Raw genomic sequence first — 13,498 nt, forward strand, 5'->3', positions numbered from 1 at the left:
ATTAAACCATTCATTCATTAAGCCTGCAGTTTTCTTCTTTGGAATCTTCTAAAAGGATGTGATCAATTATTTAAATATTTTGGTAGACTAAAAAGGGAAATACTTTGGATTAAAAACAATATGGGAGAATTCTAGTAAAGGAGAATATTGATTACATTGACATTTTTCTTTTTTCAGCTTCTTAGAGAAAAGTGCTGCAAAAATCTAAAGTAATGAAATTACTGGTTTTTAGATACTCCAATAGCAAATTCAGATTTTTAATGTGTAATTATTTACCACTATGTAATACCTGAAACCAAATGAAATTTTGCTCTTTGAGAGTAACTGCCTTTGATTGAGGAAAAACGTAAACTACTGGGGGAAATGCAAGATGAACAAAAAATGGGTACACACTTTAAATTCTATTTATCTTCTTCCATATGTCTAACAGTTAAACTAAGCCAGGTTCAACTGCTGTTTTTCTAGTCACCTTTCATTTTGGATTTAGTGCCTGTACAACTCTATCTTTCATTCTTTGATATCAGGCTCTTCAAGGAAAGATGGACTTTTTTAACACTAGAAAGAGTGCTTACACAAGCATCAAGTTGGTGACTGAATAGGCCTCTATGTCCAAAATGCCTGCTGTCCTTCCTGAGTACCAAGGTAAGGACCATGCAATGAATTATTCAAAATTTAAAGTTACTTCCTAGTTCTTACCAGGTGGAAATATACAATAATCAAAGCAGAATCTTACATTACTAAAATGACTTTTAATTTGAGATAAGAATAATTTGAAAATAGAATGACTGGCGTGGAGACACTAAACTTTTATTTCTATTCCTGGATATGTATGACTGATGTCAGATAAATGAGCCAAACATTTTACGCAGCTAAGTTTATTCTCATAACATATCACATTTAAATGTGTAAAAGTGGTCAACAGCAAAAGGGGCAGAAAGCAAAACCAAATGTTCTTTTGGGATAAACAAGCTGCTTTGGATGGCAGGGAGTGCTCTCACTGATAAAGTGTGAGCAGTATCTTTTCCCTGAAGCTGAAATAAACTTCATTTTACTGGCTGTATAACACACGTTAGCTGTGTATTGGGTTAAGTGAGCCTGGCAAACTAGAGAGCTAATGCTTTTACTAGTTAAACTGTGCTAATATCAGTTAGGGAAATGTTTCTCACATTGTTTACGAAATCTTGAGTTTCTGTTGCAATGCTTATGAAATGAGTGTGTGTCATATAAGAAGAGGAGGAAAGATTTAGGGCTTCTAGTAAATGACCTTATGTAGAATTGTACAAATGTTCGTCATAAAATCATAAAGTGGAATTTTTTAAAAAGTAGCAGTGCCAACAGTTTATCACCAAGAGCTTATTTTAATGGAAATGGGTCTAATGTCGCTTCATGCAGTAAGACAGACACAAACAAAAACAATGGTCCTAATTAGCTATGGGTGATCATATATCCAGGTGTAAACAAAGGGCAGGAGGACATGTGTCTGTCTCTTAGATGAGCTCACATGTGTTGTGAAGGATATAAAAACGAAGCACCAAGCAGTGCTTTAAGTTTGCGAAGTAAAGTTTTTAGCCATAGGCATGTTGGCTATTCCCCTTGATGCGGCCAAGGAGCACATATGTGAGTTGGCAAGTATGCGTCTATCTAGCTGCTTTTAAAAAATAAAAGGAACTTTTAAGTATTTTGCCTTTTCTTATACATATTCCAATAAAAATGTGACTACAAATCATTACAAAACCACCTTTTAGGCAATGTATAGTTCACTGAGATTACTTAGTCCTGGATACATTGAGAGATAATATCCAGTAAAGATAATACATTAACACAATAATGCAGTATATTTCAGTAAAAATAGAATAAATAAAATAAAAATATTTTAAGCTGTATTTAACAGGTTAATTAAAAAAATGATAAGACATACAAGGCATAGTGAACATGGCTGCCTGTTTACCAAATCACAGATACAAAGAATGCATAGATAACTGAAGTGTCACTACAATATCAGGTAAAATGCTAGCATCCTTTCACAGAAAATACACACATACTTTCATACATACTTTTTGGCCATGGCAGAAAGTGTCTGAACATACGGCTTAACATAATTAATTTTATAAAATTAATTGCATTTAGTATGCAAAGCTATTTTTAAAACAAAGTATCTGCAGTAAAGTTTTCAGTATGTAAAGGCTATCATTCATCTTAATGCATCCATAATTGCATATATAAATCAGTTTGCTACTTAAAGCTAGCTCAGTATTCTTGATCCTGAAAACATATGTATGCCTTAAAAAAAAATGAATGGGTTCTGGTAGAGATGTCCAATATAAAAGTGGATCACTTTTTTAAGAATTTTGAAGTTTATCACACTAAAATGTTTGTTTCACTGTGGAGGTCACGATGAAAGATCATCAAGATTGAATTTTGAACAGCTTTTCGAAGGGCACAGTAAGGATTTTCTTAATGCAGTAATTTCTTAGGATGTCACTGGTAACTTTAGTAGAATAGTGTACAGGCTGGTGAGAGTATAATCCACCTCTAGAGTGGCATCTCTAGGGTGCTAGCAAACAATTCCAGAATTCTGAGAGGGAACAGAGGCAGGAGGCCACCTACTCATTCCATCATGTTCTCTGGTGGCTAAGTATCATGAGTTAGGAATATTTCTACCACATGTAACATTATCTCTGGACTGCATGTAGAATCCTGTCCTCTACAACACATTTGAGGCACACTGCAGGAAAACTGAGAGCAGGTAATGGTTTTAAATCACGGCATGAGTAATTTGGACATACTTCCCTACTTATACAGGGAATCCTAAGATTGCCTGATAATAACTGGATATGCCCAGCGTAATTTTGGAAAGACTCCTCCTGACTGGTGTGGAAGCAGCATAACTTAATAACTGGGAGTTGAGAAGCATGGGTCCTAGTTCTGGCTTTCTCACTAACTTTCGTGAGATCTTAGGCTAGGTGACTGAGCCTCTTTAATTCATATTTTTTATTTCTCAAATGTGTTTAGTACCTTCTCTATAAGGCTCAAATGTGACGATAAGAATGTGGAAACCATTTTGACAAGTACATAGCAGTAGATAAACGTAAAGCATTACTTTTACAACGATGTTGTAAAATGGTAATTTTATCACTGAAAAGTAAACAAAACTAATGTCTAGATTGAGCTTCTTAGCAACTTCTTTAAAACATTATCAACAAGTGTCTCAATCTGTTTAGAGCTAAGTCTCTCATCTATAGATAGAGAAGCAGGAAAGTGCTGTTTTTTGGGAAGCCTGTTAAATAGTCCTTTGTTCCTATGTATATTTTGCTCTGATACGAAATTTTTAAATCTTGAACATAAATGGAAAAAATATAAATTTAAAAATACATCTAGAGTCCAACAAATTTTAATATTAAATACATAAATTCAGAAAGGTTCAATTTTATGAAGTTTGTTGCCATGGACAATACATGATGGACAGACAGCTTTCTGGGCAAAAAGCATTAAGGTAAGATTGAGCTAGATGCAGAATCCTAGCAGAACATTTACCTAGGAGGTGGAAAACAACGTGGTGGTGGAGATCTAAAATATAAATGACATTTCCTCAACTCCAAGTTGCATATTGGCTAATTATCAAACTAAGGATGAAAGGCTTATGAGGAATATTTCATTTTAATGTTTATGTAGAGAATGGCCATAGTGAACTATAATTCTCTAGCTGCATTGTACAGTATAAGGCAGAAGTTTGAAATATTTCCCACCCAAAATGCATTATAATTTTGTTAATCTCTTTCTTAACAATCAGTTTGAAAACCATCTGAACAGAAAGGCTATTTTTGTTCTGTTTTAATTTCTGAAATTTAGTTTTTCAATTTTGAAGCTTCACTTTTTTCCCAACATCCCCCAAACAGCTGTAGACATGAAATGGTGTCCATGTGTCAAAGAGCTCGTCAAGGAAAGTTGCCAGTTGGTTTCTATACTGATGCCAACAGCCAATTTTGTCAACCAAAGGTTCGATTTTATGAAGAACTAAAACGAAAACTAGTCATCCTGTTTTTACAGCAATTCAGTGGTATCCGGTATGCAGTGTCTACTCCAATGTTGAAAACAGGGCAAAGTGCTGTAGGACTTAAAAGTTGCTTGTGACAGATCCAGTCAAGAAGACAGTGAAACTAACCCAGGTGTCATTCACTCCAAGGACTCAGCTGCTTCACTGGGAGGGGTGTGGCCACATTCTTCCCTGTGTGTGTGAAGTTACATAATGTTCACGATATTTACAGTAAGAAAGGGAGCTTCCACTGCTCATGATGTAACTTACTGACAGCAAAAAAAATTAGTCATGCTTTTCATATCACACGACGGTGGCAAGACGAGAGAACATGCTTGTCTAACACTGTTTGGTTAAGTTATTAATCTCTGAAGACAAAGCATCAGCAACTGAATGGAAGGCCAGAGATCAGCTCCTCTTCTTTAGTGTAGCTATTCAATCTTCAGTAAATGTTACAGGATCCTTTCACATATGCAGCTACGGCGTTTCTGTGACAGGGCGTTTCTGTTTCAAAGTGTCAATGAGGGATAAGACCCCTCGTTTTACATTGGTTGTGACTCTCCTGGTCACAGAGTCTGCTGGCGGAGGAGGTGGTCGAACTTTCTGTGAAGGCGGCCTGGCTACCAGGCACTTCTGGTATCGTAACTGAAATTAGAAAGTTGTATGGTCGTTAATAATGTATCATCCCTTCTAGTTTAACGTGATCTTAATTCATAAATATATTTAACTCCCAAAGGTTAACGACCTAGCTCCTAAACACGAATCCAAGAGTTCATTATTTTTTTTCGTTAATGTGGAGTGTTTTAAATTCTTTTGAAGTTCTTTATATTGTTAGGCTGCGATGAATATACCTCATAGTCAAAGAGCTAATGAAGAGAAAAAGGATTGGGAGAGAGATTATTAACTTTTTCCTCAGACAGGTAATGAAGTAGGTGTTTATGGCTAGCCGAGTGAGGGTCAGCATGGTAGAAAGGGCAGGGTTTGAATCTGGCTCTACCACTTGTGAACCGTATGGCCCCAGGCAAGTTATTAAATCTCTCTGAGCCTCAGTTTCTTCATTTGTAAAATGGCTGAAGAATGGCGACCTTAAAAGACAGTGTTATGATTAAGGAATACCTGCAGAATGCCTCAGACAGGCCTAGCAACACAGAAGGCATTCATAAATGTTTGTTCCCATCCTGCTTTAATTTAAAAAAAATTACTAAGATTTCAGGATTTTATATACAAGTCTAAATCTTAATAGATTTAATTTTTAAAAATCCATTAGCACTGGCACTAGGGACAGCTTCCATCCTTCAGAAACAAAGTCACAATCCACCTGCTTTTGTATCAATGCAAAGATAAGTAATTCTTCAAAATTAGATTAAAAGGTTAAAATGTATCAAATGCTTTTTTTCTAATCCAAGCACTTAAAAAATCCAAGCACTTAAACTGATTTTCAAAAACCTACTTAAATATTAATAGGTTCCTTGGAACAACTGTGAAACAGGCTGATGTTTCCCTGTGAAAAGCATGAACTGTGGTACAGCAAGACTCTTATCACAATGTGCTGTCACAGCCCACAGGCCAAAAAATTAGCCCCTTTCAACCCAATCATATGAAAAACGATTTATCACGTCTCCTGTGTGTAAAGTATGTTTCTAGGTCTGCATCACAATCAAAACTACGCACTTCCAAACACAGTTTTATAATGGGCAGGTACCGCAGCATGGTATACTGGACTCGGAGTTTCTGATGTTAGTTACGTTATATCCAGTGCAAATCAGAATTGTGCCTGATGAATTTCATTAAGCGGACCCCTCTCCATCTCCCTCTAAATTTCATCAAAATAGTTTCAGCTGGGCCTATACCACTCAGCTGCAAAATATGCCTAAAAATTCAGTAGATTCAGAATGTGTTAATGCCAGAGATATTTCAGATTGTATAAACGGATGCATAAACATTTCAGATGGAGAATCATGCAGATTTGAATCAAGAGGAAGGCCACCCAGTTAGAAATGCTGGATACAGAGTGTAAAGAAAGGTTTGATTTTACCGGTATGTCTTATGCTGGATTGGCTGAGTCACTTAAGCTGGTGGCCCTAATACAATTAAAATAGTAAACAAATGAGTAGAAATTGTTTCTAGAGGAGAGAAAATGAGCCTGGGAATCAGAACAAACTGTAACCAGTGATAAAGCTAATTATTTAATTGCCATCAGCATTTAAAATGTATAATTAAGGCTGAAAGCCATTCATTTTATGACTAAAACCATCTGTTAACGATCCTTTACAATTTCACAAAATACCTCAACAGTCACCATGGATTTTTGCTTGGCTGGACTCTCCCATTTTCTGTTTTCTTCACACAGTCCCTTCATCCCATCTCAAATCCCTACGCCTGGTCAGGAGGTTCATCTTGACTGCTTCACCGCGCTGCTCCCCTCCACCCAGCCCTGGTCCTTTATATGCAGGTGGACTTGAGTTAGAATCCTGGCCCCGCAGCACCTGAGGGGAACCTGCACTCTAACACAGGACTGTGGCGAGAACGAAGCCAGATAATAAGTGCACAACACAGGTCTTCCCTTCCCCTCCCCCCCTCCTCCTCCCCTCTCTGTTTCAAAGGTGTCTTTTAAAATAAAAGCGAATTGGCTCTCTTCTCGTCCCCGACCTTTGCCTCTGCCATCCGTCCACCTCGTTCTTTCCCCTCTTTGTTAACTAGCAGTGTACTGTCTGTAAAGAAACAGAGGACGCCCTCCACCGCCCTCAGCTCCACCTGTTCCTGGACTCCGGGCATCTTCTGGCCGGTCTCAAAGTTACTCTAACCCAAGCAGCACTCTAACCCAACCCCAGGCCCTTCATCTACCACCAAGACCTTGGTGCAACTACAAATATGACCCCTATTTCAATCTGGCTTTACTGGCTCATCTCCCCAGCCCCCCAGCAAACGAGCAAGTATCTCAACGGCATGCTTCCGCTACTCCTTCACCACAGACCTGGTGAGCGACCCGCTTTCAGGGCCACCTTCCTCCCGGTCACTCCTCCATCCAGTGCAGTCTTACACTTTCACTTAGAGCACCTTCTACACCATAACAGAATTCTGGTTTACCCGTCTCCCCCATAGGCCTAAACTCCGTAATGCAAGGATCGTGTCTTATTCCTACTTGAACTTCCCAGAGTCCAGCCTACAAATGGTGGATTGAGTTAAATGAAGTGCAGGTGCTTCGAATTCAGCATTCCTCATTGCCAGCCAGGTGTTTCTCCATCACCTGCTCCTGTCTTTTCCCCACTGCCACTCCTGGTTTAGACGCAACTCTCCCAAGGACCAGTAAACTGGCCTCCTGGTCATCTCCCCACCTCTGCCCCATCCTTTCAACCCACCTCCACTTTGTTTTCTTCTCTCTTTTTTGGAGTATGCTTTAAAGCCTAACGTGGTCTACACACTCTCCTGCTTAACAGTCTCTGCTGAAGGTCACACCTTGGCATGAGATCACAGGCCCTTCGTGGACATGGACCTCGCCTCCTTCCACTTGGCTCCAGCAACCCTACCTCCTGTTGCTGGAATACACCATGCAGCCCAGGCTTGGATGTCTCCTTCTTACTAGAACTTTCCCAGTGCTGGGAATGACAGGAGCTCAAAGGATATTTGCAGAATGAATGACAAGGTGTTTCTGTTTGTTTGAAGTCACATATGTGGTACAAAGAGCACTGGCTTTATTACCCGGAGGCTCGGGGATGAACGCAGGCTCTGTCATTTACCAGCTCTGCCCTGGGGCCTGTCCTTTCCTCTGAGCCTCTATTTTGTTATAAATAAAAGAGAACTACTTAACAGGGCCGTGGTAAGAATAGAGTTCATAGATATAAACAAAGTATGTAAGAACAATGCACTTAGACCAACTATCTAGAATAAAAACCATTCAATACACTGAATTTTTAAAGAATTATTGAGTTGGTTCCAAACAGCACCAACTCACACATGACCAGCATCTCCTGATCACATACTGAAATTACTTAGGGATCAAGAACTAAGAGGCCTCAAATCCGTGGTTTTGAAGATCATTGCTTTCAGTGTTCCTGGAGTCTCTACAGAAGAACCTGGTTCCATCCAGTCCTCCTTCTTTCAGGTGTCCTGGCCTCTTAAGACGGCAAAGTGCTTGTCACGATTCTGTCCGCAGGAGTGAAGGTGTCACACAGCAAGGCCTTACTTTAGAGATCAGACTTGGCTTCTTTTAAGTCAGTAACTCTGCTCTAATTTACGGCATATTAAACAAAAGCAGGGGCCCGAGGGTTGAACCCCTGCAGCGGGCTCACTCACCATGCAGGCAGCCTGCACTGCCTCGGACACGTTACCGGCATTAGGCTCGCACCAGAAAACATGGCATTCAAAGTGCTGGTTCCCAGTGTCCATGATGAAGGCAAACGTATGCACATCCTTCCCGACGCCCATGAAGGACAGGAATCGCACCCGACACTCCACCAGGATCTCCTCTTCATTCTGCAAGAGACGCCGTTCAGCAGCTCTGGCCAAAGTCACAGACACGTTCGGACCTTAAGTCATAGAATCCGCCTGGAGTGGCTGCACAGAGGAAATGGTGTCTAAAAATATACAGCCAGACTGAATTTAGACAGGACTGTATTTTTCTAGAAAGGCAAGTTTCTAAATGTGTCTGGAGAGGCCTCACTGCTGTGGGTGCCTCGTTCCGGCATTTAATCTGCTCTGAACCACACTGCGACTGGGTATGTGTGTTCCGGACTCTTGTCTGCTCGACTCCAAGCCCGTGGCTTCACTGTGGGCAGGAACAATGTCATGTATACTTTTTCCGTATTGCCCATACAGTGGCTCAGAACCCATTTGCCCAGGCAAACCCACCGGAAACCCCAGAGCACCAAGAGGAAAGGAGCCATGGGCTCTCTTTCCATACAGGTCTTCTTCCCCAACTAAACAGCACATTGAATCAGATTTCTATCTAAAACTGTGTAAAACAAAAAGTTGCCAAATACTTTTTTATTTCTTTTTCACAAACTGGTACCCATATGGTGCCGAGTTAAGAAGTGTTTGGAATTCTTATGAACACCACATCCTCTGCAGCAGCCATGTGCAATTTTTGAAAATTAGTAAATACATCCAGAAAAATGCTGACTTCTGGCTCACTAACATCTTGACTTATTGAATATTCACTCAGGTGCTGTGGGACTGATTAACAGGCAAACTAAGCTGGTCTTAGAGGCTGGGAAGTTTTGTTGGGAGAAATGACGTTTACATTGAGATCTACGTAGGGGCTGGGAAGGCAAAGGGGTAGAGCACAGAAGGAGCAGCGCACTTGCAAAGGTGCTGAGGTAGGAAGAGGCACCACATGTTTGCAGACTTGAAGAAAATCCAGCGGCACAGGCTGGAGTGGCAGGCAGGGTCAGTGAGCATCTTACTCCTCTTTAGAAACTGAATTGGACTTGAAGGTGAGCTGCTAGTGGACAGAAGCAAGAGCAGACCAAGGACTTACGGTCTTTCCATGACAGATGCCTCACAGAGGCAGAATGGAAAACTGATCCTGCTACTTCTCGCTGTGTGCCTGGGGGGCAGTTACTTAACCTCTCTGTGCCTCAGTTTCCTCAACCACAAAGTTGAGATAATTTGTGTTGAGGCTAATGCTGGCGTCTCTCCAGATGACCAGTGGTCCCTGCTACCACAGGACCTTCCACCACAGAAGCATCTCCTATGTCCCAAGCCCAGATAACAGCCCAGTCAATACCAGAGCCTGGAGAGTGGCCAGAAAACCAAGCCCTATTAGTGAGTTACTGCAAGTATCACACAGTCACCTCTAGCAAATGATTCCAACCTCCCAGGCTTCGTAGGAAGGAAGAATGAGGAACGCCAGAATAGAAGCCTCTGAGGTGTGCAGAGATCTAGGCACAAAGGGCAAAATGTCTCTCTTTTTTTAATGTAGGCTCTTTTAATCACAAGCAAGCACAACTCCCCAGAGACCAAGCCTTGGCACGCGCCTAAGTTTCACGGAAGCTTATTGTATCCGAAACCTCACTGTGTTCGACAGGCCAACTCCATCTGCCACCCTTCTCACCTTCTCACTGATGACAGTCACAGTAGCATCGGCCACATTCATGTTCACTGAAGGCCAGTCCTCCTTGCTGGACGAGGTCATAAGACTTTCTATGGCATTGTTCAGGGTATCCATTCCTGTGGATGGAAGGGATAACTGAAAAAGGTCCTAAAGCTATTTCTGAATCACAAACGTGGGCCCAAATCACCCAGTAACACCTATGCCCAGACTGGTCTTTTTTTTTTTTGTAGCCCCAGACAAGACATTTCATTTGAGCCTTTCATTGCTCAAAAGAAAAGAAATGCCAGCTTTTTCAACAGAGAGAAGGGTCATGAGAACCTCCAGAGAAGGAGTGTGTGATGTCCTGTCTAACCAGGACATCACTCTCCCTCCCTCCCTCTCTACAAAGATTCCCCAGCTCTGAGTGTATAAACGGTATTCAAATGCTACCTTTTCCTAAGCAAGGAACCTTGAAAAAGGGGACCCAACAGAAGCCAGCATCTGCCAGATTACCCTGATCACCTTTCATTGTCCTTTGTCACTAAATAAGGCCAAGTTTGGGCGGCCCCTGGACACGAATAGCATGTGCTAGTCGATGGGGCTCTTTGGCTGGGTGTTCCCACAGCTGCTTGTGGTGGTGGGTGGGTGGGAGAACAACGTTACTGAGCTATAATTCACATACCATACAACTTACTCACAGTGCAAAACTCAAACGGTTTTTAGTATATTCAGAGGTGTGCGACCATCACCACCATCAGGTTTAGAACATTTTCATCACCCCCAAAAGAAACCCCGTACCTTTCGGAAGTCACCCTCCATTTCCACCCAGCCCTATCTCTAGAGATCTGCCTACGCCACTCATATAAATGGAATCGTACAGGATACGGTCCTTTGTGACTGGCTTCTTTCATTCAGCATCATGTTTTCAAGGTTCAGCCATGTTGCAGCATGTCTAATACTTCATTCCTTTTTATTGCCAAATGAAGTACCACTGTATGGAAGTGTATTTTATTTATCCATTTGTCAGCTGATGGACATTTGGGTTGTTTCTGCTTTTTGACTATTATGAATGATGCTGCTGTGAACATTCGTGTACGAGGTCTTGTGTGCACACATGTTTTCGTTTCACTTGGATACAAAGCCCAGGAGCAGAACTGCTGGATCAAATGGTAACTCTATTTAACTTTTGAGGAACTGCCAGACTGTTTTCCAGGGCAGCTGCACCATTTTACATTCGCCCCAGCAGTATGTGAGGGTTCTGATTTTCCCACAGCCGTTTTTTAACCCAGGAAAAGGCTACCTCTCTCAGCCTCCTTCCAGCCTGGTATGGCTAAGCAACTAAAGTCTGCCCCTGAGATGTGAGCTGACTGCTGACTGCCGTGTGCACTTTTGGGTCACACCTTAACAGCAAAGCAGGAGGGTTCCTTCAGCCCCCTTTCCCCGTCCAGCACGTGACAAGGACTGAAGCAGGCACCCTGGCCCCAGAGATGGAAGCCTCGGTTCAGGACCGAGGCTTCCATCTCTGGGGGCAGGGCCCTTCCACAGCCCTGGCTCACGCAGCTCTGGACTGAGTGAATGAGAAATCAGGTCCGCTTTGTTCAAGTCCCTGTATTCTGGGACCATGCATCCGAGGAGCTTAGCCTGTCCTGTACTGATCTTTTGATCAGGACTGTCTGTGCGCTCTGGCTGGTGACAGTGTGAGGGTCCGATTCGAGACAAGGCAAGGAGTGCAACAGCAGACCCCACCCCCATGGGAGGGTGAACATCTCTCATGAGCTCCCAAACGCTTGCAAAGTGGAAAGACGATGCACGTTTCACATACCGACTGGTTTGTCCACAGGTAGCATGCCCAAGTACTGCACGTGGAACTCCTGGACCAGCTCAGTCTTTGGTGTTGGAAAATCTACTACAGGGAGTAAAGCAACACATTTTTCTCAATGTTCTAACAGACACATAACATCCTGTGTTTCTAGAGGTCAGTGTGCCAATCATGCTATAAGAACAGCCATTTCTTCCACCAGACACTGGGGCTGTCAATCAAAATCCCATTCACCTTTCATTTCTAGGTAGGAAAGCATTTGAAAGCAGGAACTGGAATCTGTGTGTTAAGCTGTGACTCTCTCTTGGATGTGTGCTAAGTAGCAGCTTTGGGTGCTCTATTTATTAGGGGAGGTTGATGCCCTGAGGAAATTTAATCACAGAGGGCGAAATCAGAGACGGGGAAAAATGACTAAACTGAGCTCCCCAAAATAGCAACCCACATATTTTTAAACTAGCTGACCCTTACCCCAGGCTGTACATGAATTACAAAAGCACTAAAGATACTTTTCTTTAATCTTGTCCAACAATAATAAAACTCATCCTGGCCCTTGATGCCTAACCCTGTTGACACAAAATCAGCTCTAAGCCGCGCCCGAGGTCCCGAGTGCGGGCTCGGCCCGGGTCTGCTGAGTCGAGCTCGGTTCTGAGGGAGACTAGATACACCAGGGAGCCGTCCGAGACCCTGCGCTTTGTGACCTGGGCAGAGAGCGCCAGGCAGAGGAGCAGGCGCGCCGACCTACCTTGCAGGGGCACGTCGAGGTTCACGTGGGCCCTTTCCTGCAGGGAGCTGCAGGCCAGGGCTTTGGCGTTCTTCCGTTCGGCCATGATCTGAAGGAGAGAAAACACAGCTTTGGCTCACGGTTACAGACCCCGTGTCCTCAGCTGTTCCAGCCAGTGGAGTGTCTGCGCTGACTTCACTTCCAAGTTAAACTGGCTTCAGTCTGCTGCCTGACTCCTCACCCCCATCTCGGAGCCGCACGTTTTGAGAACTGTGCCCATTTTCTCTGGGGAGAATAGTGAACGACTGTTCCTCAGAGTAACTAACAGTCTCCTGATTGTTCGGAATTCATTCTTCCATTTACCAGGCTCCCACCTCTACCGCACGATCCCCCCGGTCACACGTACACCTCCCGGCCCACAGCGGTCGGTGGAACACAGGGCAACGGACTCCCCCTGCTGCCTCCACGTGGCCACTTTCAGGGACTCTTTTCAGGGCTCTGGGGACAGAGTACCTGGGTTCAAATCCCACGCCCGCCACTTACTAGCGGTAAGTGGCCTTGAGCCAGTCACCTGCCCTCTTGTCTCGTTTCCTCCACTGCACATGTGGATGATAATATTTATGTCCCTAATAATAAAATAATTTCAGTCTTGACAGTAAATACAAGCACTCAGAAATATTAGCTGCTATTGCTGTTGGTGTTATGGTCACACTGTTTAAATCTGTCGGCCGTCTTTCTAAATGCCTCTCCTCTGTTGGGGGCACTAACATCTTCACTTGACAGTCATCACTTCGCACCCCTGTTCACAGTGCTGTGGGTTTAGGGACTCCAAGAAGCCACCTTCAATGACCGCAAGAGCAACTCACACCTTCATCCCCCGCCTGAGCTTTCCAT

The 13,498-nt window shown here is 42.9% G+C and overlaps 1 protein-coding gene across 1 annotated transcript in view; it reads right to left on the bottom strand.

The window, feature by feature from the left end:
- Nucleotides 1–540: 540 nt before the first annotated feature.
- The window catches only part of APBB2 (amyloid beta precursor protein binding family B member 2), a 345,736-nt gene continuing 332,778 nt past the window's right edge, over nucleotides 541–13,498 (bottom strand). Inside the window, exons 15-19 of the mRNA XM_082838844.1 lie at nucleotides 12,626–12,713; nucleotides 11,887–11,970; nucleotides 10,086–10,201; nucleotides 8,327–8,506; nucleotides 541–4,678 (exon numbers count right to left, since the gene is read on the bottom strand). Of these exons, the coding sequence (XP_082694970.1) occupies nucleotides 4,511–4,678; nucleotides 8,327–8,506; nucleotides 10,086–10,201; nucleotides 11,887–11,970; nucleotides 12,626–12,713 (636 nt within the window). The 3' untranslated portion in view covers nucleotides 541–4,510. The remainder of the gene's footprint in view (nucleotides 4,679–8,326; nucleotides 8,507–10,085; nucleotides 10,202–11,886; nucleotides 11,971–12,625; nucleotides 12,714–13,498) is intronic.

The sequence above is a fragment of the Leucopleurus acutus genome (genome assembly GCF_964270905.1).
Source record: "Leucopleurus acutus genome assembly, chromosome: 4".
Taxonomy (NCBI): Eukaryota; Metazoa; Chordata; class Mammalia; order Artiodactyla; family Delphinidae; genus Leucopleurus; species Leucopleurus acutus.